The sequence below is a fragment of the Hoplias malabaricus genome, chromosome 4 (genome assembly GCF_029633855.1).
Source record: "Hoplias malabaricus isolate fHopMal1 chromosome 4, fHopMal1.hap1, whole genome shotgun sequence".
In the NCBI taxonomy this organism is placed as follows: Eukaryota; Metazoa; Chordata; class Actinopteri; order Characiformes; family Erythrinidae; genus Hoplias; species Hoplias malabaricus.
The window spans coordinates 4,994,636-5,021,563 of NC_089803.1; the positions used below are offsets into that span (position 1 = coordinate 4,994,636).

The following is a 26,928-nucleotide window of genomic DNA, read 5'->3' on the forward strand; positions in this document are numbered from 1 at the left end:
ACCTGAGACTTTACTGCACTGAAATAAAGCTTCAATCTGGACACTGTGTGTGTCCCTGAGTGAGTTTGACCGAATGAAGCTGAACATCTGGTGAAGGTGCTGCTCTATTCTGGGAGAAAGAGGACGACTCAGGACTGTTCATGTAAATCTGAGTTACACCTCACTGTTCTCTCTCTCTCTCTCTCTCTCTCTCTCTCTCTCTCTCTCTCTCTCTCTCTCTCTCTCTCTCTCTCTCTCTCTCTCTTTCTGCCCAGGAGGGGTCCACCTCCAGCTGTTTGCTGGAAGCATGGTGGCTCTGACCAGCAAATTCTATGATGGGAGAGACCAGTCTACTGACTGGATAACTTTCTTTCAGTGTCCGCCTCAAGGATGAATATTGCCATTGTTTTGTTCCTGAACACTGTGGAGAAGGCCAATGAACTCCTCCTAAATGGCATTGTTTTACAAGACCTGTTTACACCTGAGCACCCTCTGAGCATGCCTGCCAAGAAAGTTATCCTGTCCAATGTCCCCTCATTTATCAACGATGCACTGCTCACTAAAGAACACTCTCGGGTCAGAAGACTGGACTCCCCCATTAGAAAACTCCCCCTCGGATGTAAATCCCCCTTAGTTAAGCACCTGGTGTTGTTTCAGAGGCTTGTCTACATGGTGCTGAGGGATGGAGTTGAAGAGCTGGACCAGACCTTTCAGCTGAGAGTGGACGGGTTTGATTACATAGTGTTTGTGTCGTCTGATTCTGATATTAAGTGCTTTGGATGTGGACTGACTGGACACCTTGTTCGTGCTCGCCCTGATAAATGGAACGAGGTTGGTGCGAGCGGGGGAATTGACAGAAAGGGACATGAAGTGGCTGGGCCTGCTGTAGATGGCCCCCTTGAGGCTGATGAGCTGGCGGTTGTAGCACTGGCATCGATGGAGGTGGCACTACAAGTTGAGGATGGACTGACTGGGACTGCACCTGCTGCTGGTGAACCAGCTGGATCTCTAAGCTGGGTGGAACCTGCTGCAGCTGTGGAGGAGTCTGTAGTGGCCTTGCCAGCTGCAGAGGAATGGTGAACAGTGAAGCAGACTGAGACCCTTGACAAAGACAGGCCGTTAACGAGGTACAGGGTGATCACGCTGAGCTGGACACGGTAAGGGCACCAGTGCTGGAGGAGGCTGCTGAGATGGAAATAAATTTGGAATTTAAAGCATCTACTAAAAGGAAGGAGGAGCACATTGGGGGTAAGGCCAGTAAACAGGTCAAACAGTGTAAGTGTGTTGAGGACTTGGACAGTGATGGTGGACACTCTGACTCAGGTTGGTCTCAGTTTCCAGGAAGAGGCTTTACCCACTGTTCACACAGTTAATGAAATTAAATGAAAAAATAAATAAAATAAACAAATTGAATGAATTAAACAGAAAATACTTGATGTGACTTTCCTTCAGGAAACACTCAGTGATGGGAGCAATGGTGCAGACTGGAATAAGGAGTGGGATGGGCTCAGCATTTTAAGCCATAAAACCATAGTTTTATTCTCTGTTCTTACGATGTTGACAAAGTTGTAAAAGGGACACTTTTAAAAGTGAGAGCATGTTTTTCAAAGTGATGTTTTCATTTTTATTTGTGGCTATGCACCAACTCTGGGAACAGAGAGCGTCGTCTTTTTTAAATGCACTTCATAGTGCACTAGAGAGCACCAACGCAGATGAGTTTTTAGTTTTGGGAGGTGATTTTAATTGTATCACTGACAGTTTGTACAGGAATCACTTAGAACCACATCCTGCCTCTCGCAGGCGGCTGAGTGAGATTGTGATGTTTGGAGAAACCTTCACGCAGGACAGAGACAGTACACAGAGGCTCATTTTAAAGATAACTTGGTATTTTCAGCGAGGCTGTGATGGAAAACTGAGTCTCTGAGTCTGTACCAAAGTGAGTATCATTTATTGGAGTAAGGAAATGCAATGCATAGACCCTTCTAATCTCCTTCTCCACTGGAACAGTTTCTCACAAAGACTTTATACCCCTAGCCCCTCCCTAATTATACAACAACTATCATTCTCTAGTCTCATATGGCCATGAACAAAGTTACATTACGCAGGTGTTCACTCTGTCTCTAACTATCTGTGATGTTCTGATGTATTCCGTTCCCAGAGTCCCCGTCCTGACTGTTTCAACTAGCTTCAGTTATCTCAACTCTGATAACTCTGCTGCAACACTGCTTTCACCTGCTTAGACACAACCAGAAGTTACAATACGTTGTAAAAGAGTGGTAAAGCAACTGATTATCAAGTGGAGGTGGACCTAACCCCATGTTGGGAGGCCTGCCAAACATTATCTCAAAGGCACTGAGACCAGTTCTTTTCTGTGGCCTGGTTCTGCTTTGCCAGAGGAACAGAGGGAGGCATTTAACCCAATTAAGGCCTGTTTGTTTTTTTTTTTTTGCAAGACCATTTTTAATGGTTCCATTAACCCTGCAATGTTTCCTCATATCTATTCCTAGGTACTTAGTTAGACTAAATAGACCTGTTTGTACAAATAGAGTGCCATTATCACTTGAGACGCGCTGTGGCAGGCCCCACCTGGGGATTATTTCCCTGAGGAATGCTCTAGTTAAAGCTTCGCCATCCTGGGTACCTGTGGGAAAACCTTCAACCTATTTACTGAACATGCATACACAGACCAGGAGAAACCGCTTCCCTTCTGCTGGTGTCAGCTCCACAAAATCAATCTGCCAATCTGTGTTTTGCGCACACGTTAGGCATGCTGAACAAAAATTTTGGGTGAGTGTAGAGAGTCAAGGTGCATACGAATGTTTGGTTGTCATGTGAGATCTTTCATGAGAAATAGCAATCAGCTCTTTCATGTATGTATTTGGGAGACATGGTCTGTTTGTAGTAGTGTGTGAACGGCAGCGACTGGGGTAGTGCAAGCTGTGTGTTTAGCTACATGGTCTGCAAAAGCATTTCCTTTGCTGACAAAATCATCTGCTGAGGTGTGTGCTGCGCATATAACAACTGCAATCTGAGATGGTAGTAGTAAAGAAGAAAGTAGATCATTTATCAGTTTGTGATGTTTTATTTTTGTGCCTGAACTTGTCAGAAAATTACGCTGCTTCCACATGTACCCAAAGTCGGGAGCCACGCCCCAGGCATATCTGGATGTATCGGTACACTAAAAAAATGCATTTGCTAAATCTACTACTGTGAATTGTGTGTGGTCTGTAGGTATTTGGGAAAAAATAGTGTGGGGGTTTGGTACTTCGGGTGCTCGAGCTTGAACTGCAGCATCTACTGCCTGTAAATCCTGAACAAACCTCCACTCATCCCCACCGGGCTGTTTTACAGGGAATATAGGTGTTCTCATACATACATACTATTCTCATTTCTAAACGCATAGCTGAGGTCCATGTTGAAGGCACGTGGGCCCATTTGCAACTACGGGATCCCATAATCAGTTCTCTCAAAGACCTTTTACTTAAGTGTAATTTAGTTCCCCTAGTGCAATAAGCACCTCACACAGGTTTCAATACACACACTTTGTTCTCGCGGAACCCAGAGGCCTCTGTGTTATTCTAGCATACGTCTAATACTGGAAGACCATTGTTAACAGGTGGCCTACCCCACGCGGCTATACCTTTGTATACCAAACTGTCCACTTTGACAGTTCCTGTTATGCCTAACAGCTCACTATAATTCCGCTGAGAATCTTTGAAAACTGAGAGGGAGAAATATTTTCTATGCCAAGTTTGTCATGGAAATTATGAACTAATAATGAATGAGACTGAAAATGGTCTTTGAGTAACCTTTATTGTGAGCAGCTAAAAGCATGCACTAACCCTCTACTCTGCTCTGAGACAGAGAACAAAAACCCTCTTTCTTAGCTGAGCCACCTGTCAGGGAGAAAAAGATAACAGTTTCATACAGAAACAAAGTTCTATGAACCAGCTGCATCTTGTGCTTGTTAAAACAGAAAAAACATCCTTGATACATTTAAAATTTCCCTTCACACTCCATATGAGTGCTGTAGTTGACACCATTTTCTCTGCTTCTGATAGAAAATGTCTTACAGTTTCCCCCTGTTCATCAACACTGTGCCACATGCAAACGTACCCTGGACACCTTTTTTTTTCTGACCACTTCTCCCCCTACTCCTATTAATGCTTGAGATTTTTCCCTTTTGTGTTTCACAATAAAATTCATTAGTTATGATTACTGAACTGTCCGCATGTTGTAAGTTGTTGCACTAATGAAAATAGAGGAGAAGACGAGGGTACTATCCTTTTCACTGTGTCAGTGGGTCCTGTTTCACCACCCTGCCTCTCCACCACCCGTCACTTCTAGTGGTGTGTTGATCTCTCTGATCCACATTTGGCTGGAAAGCTGGCCCACTGCCGGCAAATCCTCTCCCCTGCCTCCGCTTCACCCTCGACCCCTCCCTTGTCATGACTTGATCCAAAGTGTCTGCCCCATTTTTGTCTTTCTTCTTTGATTGGGTGTTGAGAAGTCGTTTGTGATGCTTGGTGTGGTCTTCTATAACTCTGAGGGGTTGTCTGGAATACCCCACACAATGTTGTTTAATAGCGCTGGAAAGTTCTGGCTTTAGACCCAGTAGGAAGCTAATGTGCAAATGTGCTTCCCACGGGGTCACGTGTTCTGCATTAACCGCTCTTGCTGCAGGTGCGACCAGTCCGTTGAAGTCTGTGTGAACTCTGGTCAAGTGAACCAGATATTCCTGAACAGTCTCTCCTTGGTTGGGTGGGCCGCTGAAGGGCGAGCTAATATTTAATATGTGAGTGGGATGTTTCCTTTCATGTTTCCTTTTCACCCCCTCCAGTTCCCTGAGTAGCTTCTGAACATCAGGGTAGAGTTCAGGCGATGGGGGTGGTGGAAGTGGAGGAAAGTCGTCTGTTTCATCATGTCCCAATGGTTGGACTCACAGGAGGTTGGTTCACAGCCGCTTGCTCATGTGCAGCTTCTGCCGGATTCTGGTCTCTCACTGGCGCTGGTCTCCTTGTGTGGGGCGGTGGCAAGGTCAGGACTGGCAGCAACTGAGACACACTGAGACACTGGTTTAGTCCCCCCCCCCTCCCTATTCTCTCTCTCTCTCTCTCTCTCTCTCTCTCTCTCTCTGTCTGTCTTTACACTTGTTGAGATATTTCACACTGAGGCTCCCAGTATTCAGAAATCTGAAATATTTTATCCACAATGGGACATACATTACACATTACACTATCAGTGCCATAATCCTGGCTTATCTGACTAAGAAGAGCCACAGTGTGAACATTTTTTTTAAAGCGTAATTCGTTTGCTAATTGGGATTCCATCTTGTTCTTTCACTTGATTTAGTGACTCAGCCCCAACAACCAAGTCTCACCTCCCTTTACCTACTGGCACTCTCCCCCACGGTCCGGACCCATTACTCTAAAGATACATCTACCATTAGAGGCCTCGCTCTGAGCAGGCTACTCTTTCACTGCGCCGTCGAGTGTCCTGCCCCGACTGCCACGCAGTTTGTTACACTGTCATGCAACTAAACTTTATCCAGGGCTGAGCGCTTAAGGGAAGGTGGAGGGGAATATATTAAACTATAATTATTCTCAAATTAATGAGTCTGTCACTCACCACCAGTGTTTGTAGATGAGGCTTGGACTGCGCGTGGAGGGACAATCAGTGACACTCACCCCCGTGGTCATTCTCCCTTGCTCTGTGGGATTTTCCCCTGCCTTTGGGTCCAGTCTCTAACTATCTGTGATGTTCTGATGTATTCCGCTCCCAGAGTCCCCTTCCAGACTGTTTCAACTAGCTTCAGTTATCTCAACTCAGTATGGAGAGGAAGGGAACTGAAGGTCAAGATGTGCCAGCACACCGTTATCTGACACACATACACACATAAGCCTGCTGCCTTCACAGAGTGTTCAGGAACGGACAACAGCGTTAGTCACACAAGCATATATGGCTTTTGCTGATACTGATGAAATTAACAATCCCTTTAATTTATTATGAATCATTTCCATCACAATGCTGAATAATTTTTTATGCTCCTTGGTACAGTGGTGGGACATAGCAAAAATTCAGACAAGGGCATTTTGTCAGGAGCACACTCTAAATGTCACGAGGGACATCACCAGATCTCTTAAAGCTCTGGAAACTTGGCCACATTGGCGGACCTCCTGAGGGGTACAGTACAGGGGGCGTTGTTCCTCTCACGTTTTAGAGGTGTGACTGAAATGGATGTGCCATCTAAGCCTTTTTCGACCTGGAGCAGAAAAACTGACAGAAAAAGTTCATGCATGCTGTGTGAACAGAATCAGGGGATCTTTCCTCTGATTCCACTGAAATTCACAGAAGGAATCAGCTTTTATTCTAAACTGTACGAGCAAGTTGAGGCATGTGACTTGGAGAACAGTTTCTTTCAGAGTCTACCTCAGTTATCGCAGCAGTCTGCTGGCGTCCTGGACAGAGAGCTGTCCCTGGGTGAACTGTACGCTGCTCTCCAAGGTATGGAGAATGGGAGGGTACGTGGCATTGATGGTCTCCTGTGGACTTTTATAAAACCTTTTGGTCTGTTTTGGGCAGGATCTGGTGGATGGCATCAGAAGCAGCTGAGGGGGGGGGGGGGGGGGGGGGGCTTCCATTGAGCTGTTGAAGAGCTGTCCTCACTCTCCTGCAGAAGAAGGGTGAAGAACTGGCGCCCGACTTCTCTGTTGTGCACAGACTGTAAATTGCTCTCAAAAGCATTAGCTGCAAGGCTGGGGAATATGATGGAGCAGGTCAAGGTGCTGTACAGTGACATTGAGAGTGTACCAAAGGTTAACAGTGGTTTGTGCGCCCCTTTTAAAGTACATAGAGGCATTAGACAAGGTTGCTCTCTGTCCGGTTTTCTGTACAGTTTTGCCATAGAACCCCTTTTATGTAAAATCAGAGAACAGATTAGTGGTTTTAGGATTCCTGACTGCAACACTTCTTTCTGTGTGTCTGCGTATGCAGATGACCTTGTGGCCATGGTCAGTTCACAGACAGATGTGAATGTTTTAACTGGTATTTTCAATGATTTCCAGGTCTTATTTTCTGCTAAAATTAATTGGGGTAAGAGCAAGGCCTAAGTGCTCCATCACTCTGAACCTGGGCGACTGTGGGGGCCTGCTCCTGAAGTGTATGGGGGAAGCCAGCATGGTCTTGGGGTTGGTCAGTGGAAAGCTTTTGTACAGAGCCTGTATAAAGTTCTAAATAAGAAAAGGTTGGATGGTAGGACTGACCCTCCGTGGCACAGGGAGCTGGTGTTAGATAACGACACAAAGCCAGAATGGAGGGTCTTATACAAACCACCTTTGACCAAAGAAGTTGCTGAACTTCAATCGAGAATCCTCCATGGCATTGTCTCTGTGAACTCTTTCTTTTTTAAACCCAGGAGTTTCACACGAGTGTCCTTTCTGTACTCAAAGAGAGACAGTGTTTCATGCTTTTACACAATGTTTTAGGCTGCGTTCTCTTTTTAGTGTTTTACAGAATGTATTCATATATTTTAATGTCACTTTTACACCACTACTGTGATTTAACGGGTATAAAGTACCTTGAATACATATTGAATCAGTGTCTATCAAATCAGCAGCCCACACTGCAAATTAAACATCTCCATCTGAATTTTGAGGAATATCTACAGATGCAGAAATATTCATAGTTCAGTTGTAGATTATTCATTGATCAGTTGACCCTGAAAAGTTGTTGTTTTCCCAAAGTGACTGAAAGGTGTTTATGTGAATGTCTGATTAATAAACAAAACAAAATAACCACGACACTGTAACAGGCTGTTAATACCTCTACAGACAGAACTGGAATTGAGCCTCCACCAACTGAACACAGAGAGAGAGAAATAGACTTTTAACACACCTTTATTATAAACCATTCCTCATTTCAAAACTGTACCAAACCCCAATGGTCATAAGAGGGATGATGCCCACTAGAAAAAATGGGATTATAAAGTAATACCCTTTAACTATAAATTGACTACGACACCTGAGGAATTTCACCTCAGGAAATGACTAGTAAATACTAGCCAATAATAGAGCACAACCCAGGTTCGTTTGTTGGAGACAAAAGTTTTCCACAATCACAATTGTATTTTCAGAAAGACTTGATTTCATTTCAATGGTTCACAAATTCAAACGTTGACCTAACACACTAAAATACTTATCTGCAGCTATTAAATTAAGGGCTAAGCTCTCCTACCCCCCTTTTTATAGAGCTAAAGTTACCATCCCAACAATTGATCCATGCCATTACCCTTCCATGACTATTACATGTGAAAAAAATAGAAACACCATCTGCCACAAAGACAGGCTGTCCAGTGATGAGTCATTAATACAATAAAATAACACAGTTAGAGTCACTCTCAGTGTGGGTAGGAGAAACACTCCCCCCCTTAAACAACAGCAGGATGCTGGCCTGAATTTGTCAGCTGGACTGTCACAGTTCTCCTGCAAGTGTAACTGAACTCTCCAGGGGCTTTGTGTAAGCAATAGTTCAAATAGAAATGGTACTTGGCTTGTGCTTTTGACAGTGACACAATTGTAAAGAAGTGCAAAGTTTATATTTGAAGTAAAAATAATATGCTAAATGGGGCATCACAGTGGTGTAGCAGGTACTGTCGTAGTCACACAGCTCCAGGCTCCTGAGGTTGTAGGTTCGAGTCCTGCTCCGGTTGATTGTCTGTGAGGAGTTTGGTGTGTTCTCCCAGTGTCCATGAGGGTTTCCTCCGGGTGCTCCGGTTTTCTCCCATGCTTCAATAACACACGTTGGTAGGTGGATTGGTGACCCAAAAGTGTCCATAGGTGTGAATGTGTGAGTGTGTGTCGCCCTGTGAAGGAAAGGCACCCCCCCAGAGTGTTTTCCCACTTTGTGCCCAGTAACTGTGGGTAGGATCTGGACCCACCGTGACCCTGAACTGGATAAGCAGTTTCAGACAATGAATTAATGATTTTTTCTTGTGTCTATGTTGAACAGTTTTAGCTTTAATTCTTCTTAGTTTAATGTTTATTCTGAGAACGTCTATGTATTTTATTTGGTTCTACTTCATATTTCCTTAACTCTTATTTTTGTTAATGTGTGTGGACAGTCATAAAAGCATTTCACTGCAAGTTGTACCGTGTATGACTATGTATATGACAATTAAACTTTGATTTGATTGGATTTTGAAATGTGCACAAAGCTGTGTGTGTGTTTCTTGCTGCTGGAGTGTAAGCCTTGGCCTTAGTAGAGCTATCTTCTAATGTGTATTCAGAGGTGTGTGTGTAGATTGTGTACTTTACACATATGTCTGTGTAACTCACCTTGTGTTTAACACAAAATGTTACTGCACTTGTTGCAGAGCTGGTACTGTGTGTGTGTCAGGGATGATGTAGAACTTAAACTGTGGCGACCAGCACCAATAAGAAGCCTTACATTTCAGACCACACTCACTGACAATCAAACTACCCCATAGCACAAACAAGAGACAATCTCTAGCTCCCCCCTGTACAGGACACAGTTCAATAAGAGACTGATAATGTTCTGGATGCTGAAGGAATCTCTTAGACCTTCAGGAGACCACCATAAATATCCAGTGGACAGAAGTGGACACCTACCTGCAGATATGACGTGTTTAGCACTGAACACTACTGAGAAACTGAGGTGATCATCTCTTACAAGTTCAATAAACAGAGCATTAGATTTAGAGAGAGATCATTAACTTTTCAGTGGTTCAACAAACTGTGAAACTGAACTGTGTGTGTGATCATGTTGGAGACATGTGTGTGGAGGTGTGTGTTAGTGAGGTGTGTGTCTCTCCTCCTCAGAGTGTGTTATTGTGTGTGTAGAGGTGTGTGTTAGTGACGTGTGTGTCTCTCCTCCACAGAGTGTGTTATTGTATGTGGAGGTGTGTGTTAGTGAGGTGTGTGTCTCTCCTCCACAGAGTGTGTTATTGTGTGTGGAGGTGTGTTAGTGAGGTGTGTGTCTCTGCTCCACAGAGTGTGTTATTGTGTGTAGAGGTGTGTGTCTCTCCTCCACAGAGTGTGTTATTGTGTGTATCATCCTCCCCCTCAGCACCTGCAGTAGGGTGCAGCTGCAGCAGTGCAGTCTCTGTGCAGTCTCTGACTGAGGGAGGTTTTTGTACGACTTTATTTCACTGTGTGAACCAGCTACCAGTGATGCTATGCCAACTCTGACAGTAATAATCTCCTGCATCTTCAGTCTGGACGTTACTGATGGTCAGAGTGAAGTCAGATCCAGATCCACTGCCACTGAAACGATCTGAAATACCTGACTCTAACTGATCAGCAGCGTATATCAGGAGTTTAGGAGCTTCTCCAGGTTTCTGCTGATACCAGGCTAGAGAATTATCCAAAAAAACATCAGAGCTGGTTTTACAGTTGATGGTGACTGATTTTCCTGTAGAAACACTTATTTCTGCTGGACTTTGAGTCACAGTCACCTGGCCACTGGATCCTGAAGAAAAAATTAACATATCAGTTTCTGAGGAAGATAATACATAATAATATTAATTATTACTAATATTTAACGTGTGTTTTCAGTTGAAATTCTTATATTGCCTACAATTAATGTTTAATATTTTACATGTGAAAGTATCTTATTAATTATATATCTGCATCTCATAAATCTATAATTACAAATACAATAGTCTTACATCAGACATAAATCTCCTCAAACTAAAGCTGAGTGTGTTACCTCTCGTCCAGAGCCCCAGTGTCCAGATGAAGATGGAGACCAAAGTCATGGTTGCTGTGGGTGAAGTTTGTGGGGCAGCAGCTCTCAGTCATGAAGTGTTAAACTCACAGGACTATAAACACTAGCAGAGCACTGAAGCATGGGCTCATGATGCAAAGTGGACCCTCTCTATGGAAATCATCTTTCTAACAACACTGAGGAAAGTTCATCATATTTATTTGGGTTGAGGAAACAATGATAACAATAAAAATCTTTGATAACACTTTATTTTAAGGGCCAATTCTTAACGGTTGATTAACTATTAGCAAGCAGTGTATTAACAAGCAGTTAACAGTCACTTATTTAAGATTAATTATTATTAATTATTATTAAGATTAATTATTTGAAAGAGAGCATATAAACTTGTTATAAATGTATTAATAATATGTGTTGAATACTGGCAACTAATTAGACATTCAGAGTAACCACTTTATTACAGTGATATTTATTAAACAGCAAATGATATTCAGTATTATTGTAGATATCAAGGAGCATATTGTGTGTTTACAGCAGTTTATTTTATCTTCATGATGCAAATGTCACTGGCCATTAGACTAAATGTCTTTATTCAGCAATTGCAAAGCTAAGTTAGAATGTACACATCCTGAATTATAAGCACTTATTAATGTTGTGGAAGTAGTTCATAACGAGCAACCTACATTAATGAAGTATTTATTAAACAAATTTAAGAAAACTTCAACTAGTTCAAAATGCTGCAGCCAGGGTCCTCACTAAAACTAGAACATTTGAACAGATCAGTCCAGTTCTATCATCACTTCATTGGCTGCCTGTAAAATCGACTACAACATTCTGTTACTAACATATAAAGCTCTACATGGGCTCGCTCCTGAATACCTTCAAGATACTATTTCCTATTATGAGCCTCCACGTTTAGTCAGATCACAGAGAACTGGTTTTTAATAGTTCTCAGAATTCAGAAGGCCTCAGCTGGGGGAAGAGCCTTTTCTTATAAAGCCCCCAAACTCTGGAATGATCTTCCAGAAAATGTTCGGGACTCAGACACAGTTGCAATCTTCAAATCTAAGCTAAAAACTCATTTGTTTAGTTTATCTTTTGGTAGTTAATGCTCCCCCATGGATAAAGGCGGCAGATCCAGGGGGTCCATGGACACAGGGAATTATAGTAAACTGAGACGCTGGTGTCGTCCCGCTGCTTCTCGCGATCACTCAGGTTTGTTGACGGTGGAGCGGAGGGATGCCAGTGTTTCAGGATGCTCCCGTGTCTGTGTGTCCTTCTGGTTCTCTCCTTTTAGTTAAAGCTGTCATAGTCAGATATGCTGGAGTCATTAGCCACACTCTGGAAATGTTCACATTTTCTACTTTACAAACACCAAACAGTTCAAAACTAATTCCATCCCTTTACCTTTTTCCGAGTAAACGACTGCCCACCTGTCCGTCTGGACACTGATGGATGACTGTCGAGATCCTCCTCCACGCTTCAGACCAGCTACCCACACTCCAGCAATCACCAAGTGCCTTGAAGCTGCCCCTACACTGAAGTTCTCATGGACTCCTAACTATTATCACCAGTAGATTGACCAGAGGAGGATAGGTCACCCCTTGTGAGCCTTGGTTCCTCCCAAGGTTTCTTCCTCAGCTGAGGGAGTTTTTCCTTGCCACTGTCGCCCCTGGCCTCACTCACTTGAGGTTTTTTACATTTCATGACAAATCTTTGTCTTACTGGAATTCTGTGAAGCTGCTTTGTGACAACATCGGTTATAAAAAGCACTATACAAATAAATTTGATTTGATTAAAGACCTTACACGACCATAACTACAGTTTCACTAATTCACCCTTTAAAACTGTACACTTCCTGACCTGCTCTTTTTTAAACTGTTTATAGTGACTTTTGACCAACAGGACACCTGAATATACACTAATCCTACCATGTACAAGTACGGCAGATGAGTTCATTTACTAGCAATGACTACCACATTAGACCAGTCTGGATTTAAATATTTTAACATTTTAACTGCTTGCGAAATGTTAATTATCTGTTAAGATACAGCTTTATCCTTGACGTATATTGTATATGCATATGTTATTAAGTGTGTGCAGCACATAGAACTGTCTTAGAAGGGAATGTTTAGGTTAAATTCCTGAAACTTAGAGAGAAGCTATATTTATTTTAGTGTCCTCAGTCCCAGAGCAGGGAATAATGTAAACAAGACACTATACCATTACCTTATATAGACACAAAATAACCTATATAAACAAGTGGCCATTGGGGTGAAGTCAGAAGTGCATTGGCTAATGTGACAACCCTCATATGTTCTACCTTTTTTTGTATGTTTTCTCTTTCTGTCATCCTCCCAGAGCAGGTGGCGCTCTAACAATAAAAGGGGGAGAGATGACAGCAGAAGGAAGAGGCTGTTCCAGTGATCATGTTTGTGCTATCAGTCCTCTCAATGACCAGACCAGTCCTACCTACCCATCTGTGTAGAGTACTGTGTGTTAGCTTTAGAAAATTGTTAATAATTCAGGGGCGAGTGCTCATTATGTGGCTGATGATTATCATATTTGAATTCTGAGAAACTTCATAAAAACATGACCTTAAGCTTTTGTTTGTATCATCAGCTGATGGAGCGCAGGGTTTTGTCGTGGGACCCTGAGTTGGTCGCAGGTGTTGCTGTGGGCGTGGAGGAAGCAGAGGCCGGTGCGGAGGCAATGACTGCGGTTTCAGCTCCTTCTCCTTCTCAAAGAATAGATCCTGCTAAATCATAAATCTTCATTGATACAAGAGAGCTGATTTGTCTCAAGGAATTGGAACTTCTGACTGAACGAGAGAAAAGGGAAACACAAGGTTTGAAAGTGTGTGAGTTGGAGCTACAGCACCTTCACAGAGGTGAACAGGTTGCTCAGCTACCATTCTCTCTTGTGCAGCAACCTGAAGTTCAACCTGCTCCCGTTCCTGTCCCTGTGATTTCTCCTGCTCCTGCTTCTGCTTCTGCAGCTTCTGTGATTTTGATGTGAGTAAATGCATTCGTTTAGTTCCTCAGTTTCGGGAGTCTGAAATTGATTTGTATTTTATCACATTTGATAGTGTTATGGGCATGGATGTTCTCTTGTACCTCTATCCTGTCCTGTCCATATGTTATAGGATCCAGTCCTGGGTTCCTGAGTGACTGCATGCCGGATGCCTGAATCTGTGTCCATGGTTTGGCTTCAACCATCGACTATAAAAGAGAGAGTTACGTCACACCCGGGAGGAATGGTTCCTCACTCGATGGTTTACTTTTTCGCTGTTGAAATTTGCTTCGTGTTTGAATTGTTAATTGTTGAATGTTTTTTGTGAGTGTTGCCTGTCTGCCATTATACACATTTGTAACTAGTACCAGTTGTAGGGAGTGGCTGCCATTTTGTTTTGGGAACTGGGGTTTGTCTCTGTTTATACACAGCAAGGGAGTCAGGTTAGCACATTGTCTTTGTTTTTGTCGTCCTGCAAAGGTTAGTTAGTCTACCTCAAACTAGTTAGAGTGGGGTTTGTTTGTTGTTTTGGCCTGGGTCACTCCTGAAGTCAATTTTCTGGTCACTAAACTGTATCAATCACCTTTAATACATTTCACAAAAACTGTCCTAGTTGTAGTTTTTTTTTTTTTTTTGCACTCATCACACTGTCCGTTATTTCATTTTTGTGTTGCGGTCTGCCCTTAGACCAGGTCGTAACAATAGCGTGACTTACATTTGACCTGAGTTGACTCATATGGCTTATGGTTTTACTGTGACATAAGTCTGAGAACCCTCAAGTCGGACAAGTTGACTAAATGAAGCTGAACATCTGGTGAAGGTGCTGCTCTATTCTGGGAGAAAGAGGACGACTCAGGACTGTTCATGTAAATCTGAGTTTCACCTCACTGCTCTCTCTCACTCTCTCTCTCTCACTCTCTCTCTCTCTCTCTCTCTCTCTCTCTCTCTCTCTTTACTGGTGTGTGTAAAATGCTGTGTAGAGTTCAGTTGTTTGGAGCTTGGTTTCAGTTCCTTAGTGCTGATGAGAACTGTCACAGTGTCATAGTCCTAGTGTTTCATTTGTTAATTCATTGTTCAGCAGGTGGTGATCAAGTCTTTCATGGGTGACACCACTGTGTTGCAGCAATGTTACAGAATATGAAAAGCCTTCAGTGTCCAAGATAAAGCTTAAAACAGCTGTGAGTGAATCTTAGAGAATAAACTGAGAGATGGGGTCAGATCAAATGTCTGTCCAAGACTGGCTCAGAGTGGGTAGAAATAACCAAACACAGATGAAGTGTCCTGTTGCTGTATCAGAGTTTAGTTTAGAGATAACAGACACGGTTTTTAATTTTAGAACATGGTACTGCTGCTGTTAGGAGTTGAGAAGTTTATAGGAACAGATCATGTGTAAGGTCCATGATGAATGTATTGGTTTGCACTGATGTAATTCAGTCTCAGACGCAGGACAGTTTTGTCCACAGTGGACTCCGCCTTCAACATTTGCTGAGAATCAGAGAGTGGAGCAGAATAAATTGGAGGATATTGTGAGTGTGAATCATGAGTGTGAAATGAATGGATCATACAAAGCAGTGATGCTGGAGTTTTAAATCACTGTGTCCACTCACTGTCCGCTTTGTTAAACACACACCTTGTTGGTCCACATTGCCGTTGTAAAGTCAGAGACAGTAGCTCATCTGCTGCTGCACAGTGTGTGTTGGTCATGCTCTAGTCCTTCATCAGTGGACACAAGATGCTGCTGGCTGGATGTTCTTGGTTGGTGGACTATTCTTATTCCAGCACTGACACTGCAGCATTTAAAACCTCCACCACCCAAATCATACATGCCCTGTGTGGGTACTGACCATTGATCATTGGGGTGAAAGAGAGCAATCAAAGTATGTAGATCAAGAGGTGGACTCCAGTGTATAACAATAGAACTACAAACTGCTCCTGTGGTCAGTGGAGCTGAGTTAATGAACGGTGAATGAATAAACAAGGAGGTGTTCATAATGATATAATGTTATGTTGTGGTCCTTTTTATCACTCGGTGTAGAGAGTGAGAGAAAGAGAGAGTGTCAGAGACCCACAGCAGAAATGGATCCTGACCAAGTACCTGGCCAAGAGAGGAGAGAGTGTGTGGTCACCGTGAGAGTGTAGAGGTGGAGACACAGATGCACTTCCTCCTTCAGGGTCAGAAATTCAGAATAATTAGAGAACACTATACAGACAGGTTTAAACAGATGATCCCAAACTATCACACACACACAGACCTTCAGAAATTAGAAATAATCCTGGGAGATGGGCACACAGCCCACACACACACACACACACTGAAGATTAACATGTTATTTTGGACCATTCCCAAAGTAATTAAAATTTAGAAAATATCAAAAAGGTCCAAAATACACCCTCCTCTTCGGGGAGACGTGTTCGTTCCGGAAGAGTCGCAGAGACCAGTCGAGTGAAGTTCAAAGCAAATCAAAGTATTTATTTAACAATACTGGATCCAGGAGAACTAATACATGACAAAGTGTAATACCCTTTCCAAGTAAAGCTCTGACCTCTCCAAGATCTGACTCCGACAGTTATACCCCATATGACGTATACCCTGCTGGTGAGGCGTTTCTGGCTGATTAGCGTATACTAATATGCATAATTTTACGTGTTAGTACTCAGCTCTTCACGTGCAAGTTTCAAATGCATCCCGTGACCCCAAAAACATTCATTATAGCCAGTCTGGCAATAGACCTTTTCTTCCCATGCCTCCTCTCCTGTGAGCAAAATTTAGGGAGTCACCAATGCACTTCAAGGTCAACAACATGCCCCTACACTTCAGCCCCCCTAAGCCAACACTTGTGATTAATGTCAGCGTGGTAAAAGCCTAAAGTGCACATCTGTTCAAGGTTAGACGTTTAAGAATTAAGAAGGTGTAAATATCACGAGTCATCATGCCAGTTAGTCGTGCAGGATCTAAAATGTTTACTACATTTGTAAATGCTACATAAAATTAATACTGGTTAATCATTCATATGAGTGCATATAAGGTACAAGATTTGACACAATGAATATGTAGTTATAATTACTAATCATCATTTAAGGATATTTGTCCACAAACACAAAGTAATAAAATTGTTTCCTACAACAACACACACACAGTAACCCCCCCCTCGCTGCACAGTGGGCATGAGCCTATCACTGCCTGAGTGCCAAACACCCACCTCACCATACCCCACCCCTCACTACTTAACACTAAACTTGGGTAAACATTAACATATTCAGTTATATATATAAATAAATACATATTTGTAAATGTTGCCAAAACTTCTATTTTAATTATTGCTTTTATTCACTACTTATGTCACTTATTTGGTAACTATCGGCTGCTTTATTTTTCCTTTGTATTTTCTGTTACTGTTTCTCGTAATGCTCTGGCAATATAGTTCTTATAAGCCCTTAAAGCTATTTGAATCTGAATCTGAGGGAAATCTGTTTGAAAAAGCTCCATTTTCACATACTTGACCTTTAAGAAAAGACTATGCACATTTTGAAAATAGTTGCATTTGCAATGTTGGACACTAAGGAGAGTAAAGGCTGATGATATGAAGCTAATCTCATATCTAATCTGCATACTTTGTTAGCCCCCTTTCACCCTGCTCTTCAGTGGTCAGGACCCCCTGATCATTGTTTGTTCATATAGTGACATCACATAGAAACGCAGTATTATTGTGTAGTTAAAAGCTCAATAATCTGAACTGTGCTTTAATCTTGAGCAGTGTCTTGGTGAGGAATAAAATCTCAGTGATTCTTCATCATACAGTTCACTAAAAAGTACAATATCTGTTGTTAAAATTGGGAGTAGCTGTAGATTCAGTGCGGTGCTGAGTGATGTGCTTGAGTGTGATTGACTGAAACAAGCTGAACATTTTTGGACAGATGCAGAATCATCATGAACCGCAGACAGACGGCTTTAAGGATGGATAGAAATGGACAGGTTTTGGAAGAAAAATGTTTCTAATATTATACAAAAACACACAGATTAAGAAGATCTAACTGTAGAAGAACTGACATAATGTTAGACCAGAGCAAAGGTCACTGTAGGTCAGTGGTGTAACATCATTACATTATTCGGTTAAGTTAATATTAACATTTAATTCAGTAAATTTACATGATGCAGTGTGAATAGATTAATGAATGAAGCTGAAAGTCAAGCTCTAATGTAATTAGTAACTGTGTGTAGAGCTTGTGAAGATTGTGTGTAGTGTGTACAGTGTGTAGTGTTTATCTGCTGCTGCTCCTAGTGAGATACTCCATCTCCTGATGTAAATCCCTGTTCCACAGTGAGGAAAACTCCCCAAAGAGAGAACACTCTTCACTACTGTAGTGTTCTGGAGCTGATGAGTTCAGTTGAGTGCAGCTTTAGCAGCTGTTCACAGATCAGTGAGTGTTTCTGACTCAGAGCAGTTCCTCTACAGCTGAAGGTTTTTGTACGACGCTCTAACACTGTGTGAGTGGCCAGCTGCTACCCTGCTGACAGTAATAATCTCCTGCATCTTCAGGCTTTACTCCAGTGATTTTTAGAGTAAAGTCTGTACCAGATCCACTCCCACTGAAACGATCTGAGACTCCAGACTGACGGGTGGATGCTTCATAGATCAGGAGTTTAGGAGCTTCTCCAGGTTTCTGCTGATACCAGTGGAGATAGCTTCTGACACTCTCACTGGATCTGCAGCTGATAGTAACAGTGTCTCCTGGAGAAACAGACTGAGATCCTGGAGACTGAGTCAATATTATATCTCCAAAGGAACCTAATATATAGAGAGAAATAAATATTAATGTTAAATTGTATACACACAAAAATAAAGCAATTCAATCTATTGTAATTTTAAAATGAAATAATTCAAGAAAGGGTTTCAATGTTGATCTTCAAAACTGAAATACAACCCCACATTTCTACCTCTCGTCCAGAGCGCCAGTGTCCAGATGAAGATGGAGACCAAAGTCATGGTTGCTGTGGGTGAAGTTTGTGGGGCAGCAGCTCTCAGTCATGAAGTGTTAAACTCACAGGACTATAAACACTAGCAGAGCACTGAAGCATGGGCTCGTGATGCAAAGTGGACCCTCTCTATGGAAATCATCTTTCTAACAACACTGAGGAAAGATCATCATATTTATTTGATATTGTTTGATCAAACATTTCTGCTCAGTGTGGAGTCTCATGTTTAAAATCCTAAACTCTAACTGTCTCTGCCTTTCATTTGAGGTTTTCTGCAGCTGCTACTGTGGCTCCATCTGTCTGGATCAGGGCTGGAGGACTTTTGGGTGGAGGAAACACAATGATAACAGTAAGAATCTTTTAAACTATTAATGAATGTTGAACAGTTTTCAACAGCAGCTCTAATTTTTACTGATTGAATTATTTATCAACATTTCTGATGAAAGTGAACATATAATCACCAACACAGAGAGTGGAGCATGTTTTTATTGTTGTCATTAATTGGATCTGGTTTTAATATTAGTTGATATGATTGTAACTGTGATTGTAATTGGAATCTGAGATGAAAACATGTTTCTACATGTAGTTTTATACTTTTATATCAAGTGTTTGTCTGTTGTGGAAATACAAAAGAACAAAGTGTGTCCTGGGTTTAGATATTTTAATGTTTATAAAATAATCCTTGTTGAGAATCTGTAGCTTCTACAGTTTGGGAGTGTTTTCCATTATTAATAGCTGCAGAATCCATTAATATTGTGTTCTAGTTCAGAAATAGTGTGTGTAAAGGCTGAAGAGAGCGGTGTGTTTAGAGCAGGAGGTTTTTGTACGGCCAGTAAACGAGTTTGTATCACTGTGGTACACTTTTGGTGGAGGAACAAAACTGGATGTTGGAAGTAAGTCCACTTTTACTCTTTATTCAGAAGGAATCTTTAATTAAAATGATTCTGGACAACAGTAGAGATGCACTTGATGATCTTCTGAATAAATGATAATCCAAATGTGAATGTATTTAATTAGAACTGCTCTGAAGTGTGGAGAGTGTGGAGCTTTAGGTTTCACCACCAGCTCCTGTTTCTGAACTGGATTTCTTTTCTTTAAAATACAAATATTTCCTAAAGGTTTCCTGTGAAGTGTTCAGTGATGACATTTCTTTTTTATTAAGATCAAATGTAAAGCTGGATTGTAGAGTCAGTGTTGGGTGATTAGAGCCGTTCTGATTCCATTTGGACGCCACAATGTGGAGGTTATTATGAGCAGTGTTTTCTGTTCTAAAGCTTTGAAGACGTAGTACATGGAGACTGCAGCTTGATTTAGTTATTGATTATTTACTGTTTTGGAGGAAATCAAATCATGTTTTAAACTTTCACATCATGGGATGTGTGTAATGTTACTATTATAATGAATTAAATGAAAGAAATAGTTTTAAAAGTATTCTGAATGAAATGTATCTATTAATGTAATTGTAAATATTAGTTCATATTTGAAGCGGTTCAGTTTAAGGTTATAATTAGAGCGTTATTTTAATGCTTCACTGAACTCAGTTCTGCTCTGTTAGAAAAACAGTTATATGCAAATGTTTGGGGACGCCTGGTGAAATCATAATGTTCTGTAGATGTTTGTAAGTGAAAACTCTGTAATATTTAATGAAACTGAAATCCTCCTCTGAATGTAATTGTAAATATGAGTTTATATGTGAAAGTGGTTGAGTTGAAGGTTGTAATTAGAGTGTGATTTTTACTGCATCACTGAAGTCATTTGTGCTGTGTTAGAAATAAGGGAAATGAAACTGTGTGTGTGTGTGTGTGTGTCCTAGCTCCGACTCGCCCCACCCTCACAGTCCTGCCCTCCTCCAGTCTGGGGCAGAGGGAGACCACACTGGTGTGTTTGGCCAACAAGGGCTTCCCCTCAGACTGGAAGCTGAGCTGGAAGGTGGGTGGAAACCCTCTGACCTCTGGGTTTAGTCAGAGTCCTGGGGTTCTGCAGAAGGACACTGGCCTCTACAGCTGGAGCAGCACCCTGACCCTCCAGGAGGACGAGTGGATGAAGAAGACAGTGACCTGTGAGGCCACCAAAGGAGGCCAGACTACTGTCAGTGAAACACTGAAGAGAGATCAGTGCACTGGACAGTGAGGGTCCACACCTGTGTTGGAGCTGATAGAGGTCCTCTTCATCTTCAGTGTGTTCAAACATGTCTCTGATTAATGCTCAGATCTTCACATCAGCTTCTGACAGGATACAGTCTGAAGAGATAATGTCTCAGTAGATACAGTTCTGTTTTGTTTCTTGCTTTTTCATTTCTCTACTGTACTAATTACATTTTTAAATGTTCATTATTTCAAATAAAATGTTGATGTATTCTCAAAATAAAGCAGTTTCATCAATTCAACCAACAATATTTGATTATTTACTCCTTCCTGTGTCTAGGCATGAAGCAAAGCATTTATTAACATGCTAAATCCTGAAAATGATGTTAAATATTAATGCTTCTCATTTTACCAGCCTTATTATTATTTTTGTGTGTGTGTGTGTGTAGCTGTGTAAAACCGATGTACTGTTTGTGCAAATAAAAATAAGCCCTGTAGCACACCGCCAGCGGGCCCATTAATTAGCTGATAGTGCCATAGATTTTTATCACAAAACCCTCAGCTCATATGTTTCAGAAGGATGCCGCTCTCCACAGGAATTCGCTCTCAGTGGGCAGGTGAGAAGTGATTGACACCTCTGTAAACCTATAGCAGGGACTCAGACAAAGACTGAGGCTATGTGCCGAGATCACTCACTCTCAGGGCCTGGGAACAGGAGGAGCGCTCCAGAGGTGCACAGTAAAGGAGTGCCTATGGCTGAAAGAGCACTATGGAAGAGAATATGTTGTATTTTATATTCTAGAATAAACATATATTTACTTATTTAATGACAAATCCTTTATGTTTCAGAAAATGCTGCACAATTCCATGATACTTTGACTGTTTTTGTTTAAAATATTGTAAATGTTTTCTTACAAGACCCTAGTGAATCAGAAAATGGCCAGTCTGTTATCTTCAGCACCCAGTAACACATTATTAACCCCTAACACAATAGGAGCCTTTTGATTTTTGCCATTTTTCTGTCTTTAAATATTCTCAATTGGAGTTTAAATGATGGAAACAAAAGCCTGAAGGTGAATGTATGCTTTGACCCAAGTGTCTACATCAGTTTAAACCTTGAATGATTATTCTACTATTTGTGGAACATATGATATCTTGTGTTGAATTGGAGTAGTATAATCCGCTCTAAAATGAGCCAAAAACTGCATCTGCTCAAAAGGGTTAATATGTGGTTTGTGTGTATGTGTTTTTCTGATGTCATTCCTCACTGCATCTAAAATGAAAGCTGTGAAACTGTCTTCAGCTCCCAAGTCAAGTAGACTATATTCTTTAGTTTCTGATTACTAGGCAGTTTTATCAGTGAGGTGTGTGGACTGCTGCAGGGCTGAGCACTGGGTTTAGTTTCTCAATGTCATTGGCCAACATGTATATTAATATTTTAGTTTTAATCATATACAATGTTTTATGTTTATCTCATTTGACTGATCCAACAGCAGGATTCATAATATATGTGGATTCTTCTGGTTAAGAGACCCATTGGCCTGTTAATAAAGTGATATCACATAAATAGACACAATTATTGTCTAGTATAAAGCTGTATAACTTTAGTGAGCTTTAATCTAGAGAATACTTTAGCAGCTGTTCTCAGATCAGTGAAAGTTTCAGAGGCAGAGATGTTCCTCTACAGCTGGAGGAGGTTTGTATATGATGCTGTAACACTGTGTGGGAGCAATGTTACTCTGATAACAGTGATAATCTCCTGCATCTTCAGGTTTGACTCCAGTGACGTTTAGAGAATACTGAGATCCATATCCACTCCCACTGAAACGATCAGGAACTCCAGTCTGACATTGAGATGTAGATTTTATCAGGAGTTTGGGAGTTTCTCCAGGTTCCTGCTGATACCAGTGAAAATAATCACCATTGATGTCCTGACTGGATCTACAGCTGATAGTAACAGTGTCTCCTGGAGAAACAGACTGAGATCCTGGAGACTGAGTCAGGAATGTTTCTCCAGAGGACTCTAAAACAGAAAGAGAACGAGTGATATTTCAGAGGCTCAAAAACAATAGTTCCAGATGTAAGGCACATATTTAATATCATTAATTGCTCAACAAAATCCCCCCCACACATACTCTCACCTCTCATCCAGAGCGCCAGTGTCCAGATGAAGATGGAGACCAAAGTCATTGTTGCTGTGGGTGAAGTTTGTGGGGCAGCAGCTCTCAGTCATGAAGTGTTAAACTCACAGGACTATAAACACTAGCAGAGCACTGAAGCATGGGCTCATGATGCAAAGTGGACCCTCTCTATGGAAATGAAGAAAATGACCTACATTTTTTTTTTATTATCATGGAATTTCCATGTATCATTTGTTCTTTCCACATGCAGTTGACAATTCAAAATCAGAAAATAATTTAAAAAAATGTATGTATTTTTTCATTGTTCTTCATGAATCTGTCAAAAATGTAACAACAGGTTGTAATATGTATATTTGTCTTATAATCCAATCAAAATTAGAAAATTAACAGATGTGTCTGTCTTTTGTGGACTTTTCTTTTGACTTCTGCAGTTTTTAATCAAAATGACACTTTTGAATGAAATCATTATTTTTTTACATTTTAAAAACTACAGTGTTTGGAAATTTGATGAAAAGCTGCAGAGCTTCAGGGAGAGAATGTCCCCATAACGTCAGAATGTTGTTTTTGTTCCGTCATCCTAAGGAGCTTTAGTCCCCACAAACACAATAAAACATTACCATGTACACACACAGGTATATGACCACAGGGTCACACAGCGGCCAGCGAAGATTACTGTGGAGCTCCACTGGTCCTTTACGTCTAGTTCCACGTCTCTGTTAACACGTACAGTTCTGACATCTTAGGACACATAAATGAACGTCATACCTAGAAGCGCCGGTCATTTTGGGGACATCCTCTCCCTGAAACAATGTAGTGGTTTAAATGTAAAGAATTAGGATTTATTTATGAAAATCTAACAGCCAAACAGCCCTGGTCCGTAATTGTGTGACAGAGACTCTACCTGTAGCACTGCTCTGTCTCCCAGCAACAATAATGTAATTTGAGCTGAGGTCTCAGTGGGGCGTGTCGTTGTAAAAGTGGATTCCAAAGAGCTCCAAGACAGAACTGACCACAGAGCTGCTCTCACCTGCTTCTACTGTAGAGTTTAAATTCTTCACAGAGCTGATATTTCTGTCTGTTCTCTGTTCAGTGTCCTGTTGCTGGACCTGAGACTTTACTGCACTGAAATAAAGCTTCATTCTGGACAGTGTGTCTATTCCTGAGTGAGTTTGACTGAATGAAACTGAACATCTGGTGAAGGTGCTGCTCTATTCTGGGAGAAAGAGGACGACTCAGGACTGTTCATGTAAATCTGAGTTTCACATGTTTACTCCAGACAGCCTGTTTGAAAGTCTGTGCCACCCCCATGGTCTAAAGCTCGTGTCCTGGAGCAGCATGGGGGACAGCTGCCTGGTGGCAGGGGAGGAGGTCAGGCATGGCAATATTGTGTCCGCCTTGAGGTTGAATAATGCTGTTGTCCTGTTTGTGAACACAATGGAGAGGGCTAATAAACTCATCCAGACAGGTCTAGTGCTACACGGCCAGTTCACAACACTTCACCCACCCAGTACCCCAGCTACAAAGATCATCCAGTCTGACCCCCCCCCCCCCCCCCCACACTCTTTTATTAAAGATGAAGGCCTTACCAGAGACCTTCTTAGAAGAACTGTTTAGAATAAAGAAAACACTGACCAAGCTGAAGGAGGAGGACAATGAAGACTGCACTGTTTAAGTTACTATTTATGGGCTGATTTTCTTTTTCCTCTCATTTAATGGATGGTTTTAAGATTGCCACTGGGACAAGAGACTGTGTAAAAAGAACCAAGTTATTATTTGAACTAATTAAACAAAAGAGACTTGATGCCACGGTCATTCAGGAGACTCACAGTGATAATAGTAATTAAAGAATGGGCAGATTACGATATTAAGCCACAAAACCTCTTTTAGTGCTAGGTGTCACGGTTGTAGGGATGACGAGGAGGCGGACATACAAGCAAGGAATTTATTAACAAATAAAAGTAAACAAAACAAACAATGAAAGTAAACACAAGCTAGAAACATTAAGTAGAACTAAACACTTTGAAACAGAAAACAACCATGTAATGGTTGGACTGTGTAGGACAAACACATCCACACACACAAGAACAGACAAGGGAGCATTGAAACAAAGGGGCTATATATACACAGAACACAGACTAGGAACACCTGGGAGAGATAACGAGAGGGCAGGACTACACAGGAGTCACATGTAGAAGCACTAATGACAAGGCGGGGCTAGGGCAGGAACTAAAAAAATCTCCTAGCATGTGGCAACAAGGCAACAACAAAGCACGAAAACACAAGACAGTACAAAAGCATGTCACTAGGGACGGGATTTTATTTACTTGAGGTTTCATTCCATATTTTTATGTGGAAGAAGTGATGAATGGGAGGCTTTTAAAAGTGAAAGTGTGCTTTGAGAATGATGTATCTGTGTGTATGCACCGACTGTGGGGGTGGAAAGGATGATCTTTTTGGATGTTTTACATGTTCTTACAAAATGCAATAAGAACGTGTTTTTAATTTTGGGGGTGACTTTAATCGCACTACAGATGACCGACAGAAATCATGTGGAACCACATGTAACCTCTCGCAAACGTAATTTAGGCTCATGAACTAGATGATGTTTGGAGAACTTTTAACAAAGCACAGAGGCAGTACACATGGAGTCATTGCAAAGACAGCACGCTCTCACTGGCCAGACAGGACCATTTTTATGTGTTTAAGTATTACTTGCATATGTTTATAAAGTGTGGCATTGTTTTGGTTAGTAGTACTGATCATTGTATGGTCCAGTACAATTTTAAAAAGTCATGTGTGAAACCCAAGAGCTCTTATTGGCATTTCAACTCCCTTTCAGGTGATGCACATTTTAGAGAATGCTTTACATTATTTTTGGAGGTTTTTAGAGCACAAAAAACTGCATTCTCCTCATTACAACAGTGGTGGGACATAGCCAAAGTGCAAATAAAACTATAAATTTGATGACCTGCAGGGGGTCACAGTGAAAGGGGTGCTGGTCCACTTGCACATTAAAACTGTGCCTGATATGTATGCCCCTTCTAATTTCTTTATGGACTTGAACAGAAAATGAACAGAAAATGTTTATACATACTCTTGTACTGGAGCCCACTGCAGTTTGTGAGCGCATAGTCTTCTTTATTCTAAGCTGTTTACCAGTGAGCAAGTGGGGGCAAAAGGGACGGAGGAGAATTTTTTTTTGGTAAATGCCAAAGATGACACCAGAATCAGCAAAAAAGCTTGACAGTGAGATGTCTTTGTAGACACTGCTCTACAGGCCATAGAAAATGGAAGAGTTCCTGGCATTGATGGTCTGCCTGTGGACTTTTACAAGGCTTTCTGGTCAGTTCTGGGCCAAGATGTGCTGGACATGCTAAAAGAGGGGAAGCTCCCCTGAGCTGCAGAAGAGCCGCCCTTTCCCTGCTTAAGAAAGGAGACCTCACTGAACTGAAGAACTGTAGCCCCATGTCCCTTCTGTGCACTGACTTACAAGCTGCTCTCAAAAACATTGGCTGTAAGACTGGGGAAGGTGATGGGACAGGTCATTCATAATGACTAGACGTACTGTGTTCCTGGAAGGTTGATGTTTGATAATATACAGTTAATTTGCGGAACTTTTGACCTGGGTTGTTATTTTTAGACTAGGAAAAAGCCATTGACAGAGTTGAACATGAATATTTATGGGAAATACTGGAAAACATTGGGTCCAACTCTGTCTTTATAGCTATGATCAAGGTTGTACTGTGACATTGAGAGTGATTTTAAGGTCAACGGTGGTTTGTGTGCCCTTTTAAGGTTTCCAGGGGCATCAGAGAGGGATGCTCTTTCTTTCTGTTTCTCCATTGCTGGACCCTAAAATGTCATGTAAAGGATGGGTCTTAATTGTAAATGAACTCGCTGCTTCTCCCTTATGGCATAAAACAGACTGTGCACACCCCCCCCCTCGAATATGCTAGCGGATATCCAGGCGGGCCTGCTGGATTTCTTGGGGAAAAAC

General features: G+C 41.6%; 3 gene segments (V, D, J or C); 1 reads left to right on the plus strand and 2 right to left on the minus strand.

Annotated features, from left to right (window-relative positions):
• Positions 1-18,207: 18,207 nt before the first annotated feature.
• On the minus strand, positions 18,208-18,716 carry LOC136694146 (immunoglobulin kappa variable 3-11-like). The segment is given in 2 exon segments: positions 18,208-18,518; positions 18,668-18,716. Coding segments are annotated over 2 exon segments (360 nt in total).
• On the plus strand, positions 18,715-20,836 carry LOC136694147 (Ig kappa chain b5 variant C region-like). The segment is given in 2 exon segments: positions 18,715-18,727; positions 20,520-20,836. Coding segments are annotated over 2 exon segments (330 nt in total).
• A 1,615-nt stretch (positions 20,837-22,451) lies between these two features.
• Positions 22,452-22,980, minus strand: LOC136694148 (immunoglobulin kappa variable 3-20-like). The segment is given in 2 exon segments: positions 22,452-22,813; positions 22,932-22,980. Coding segments are annotated over 2 exon segments (411 nt in total).
• Positions 22,981-26,928: the final 3,948 nt, after the last annotated feature.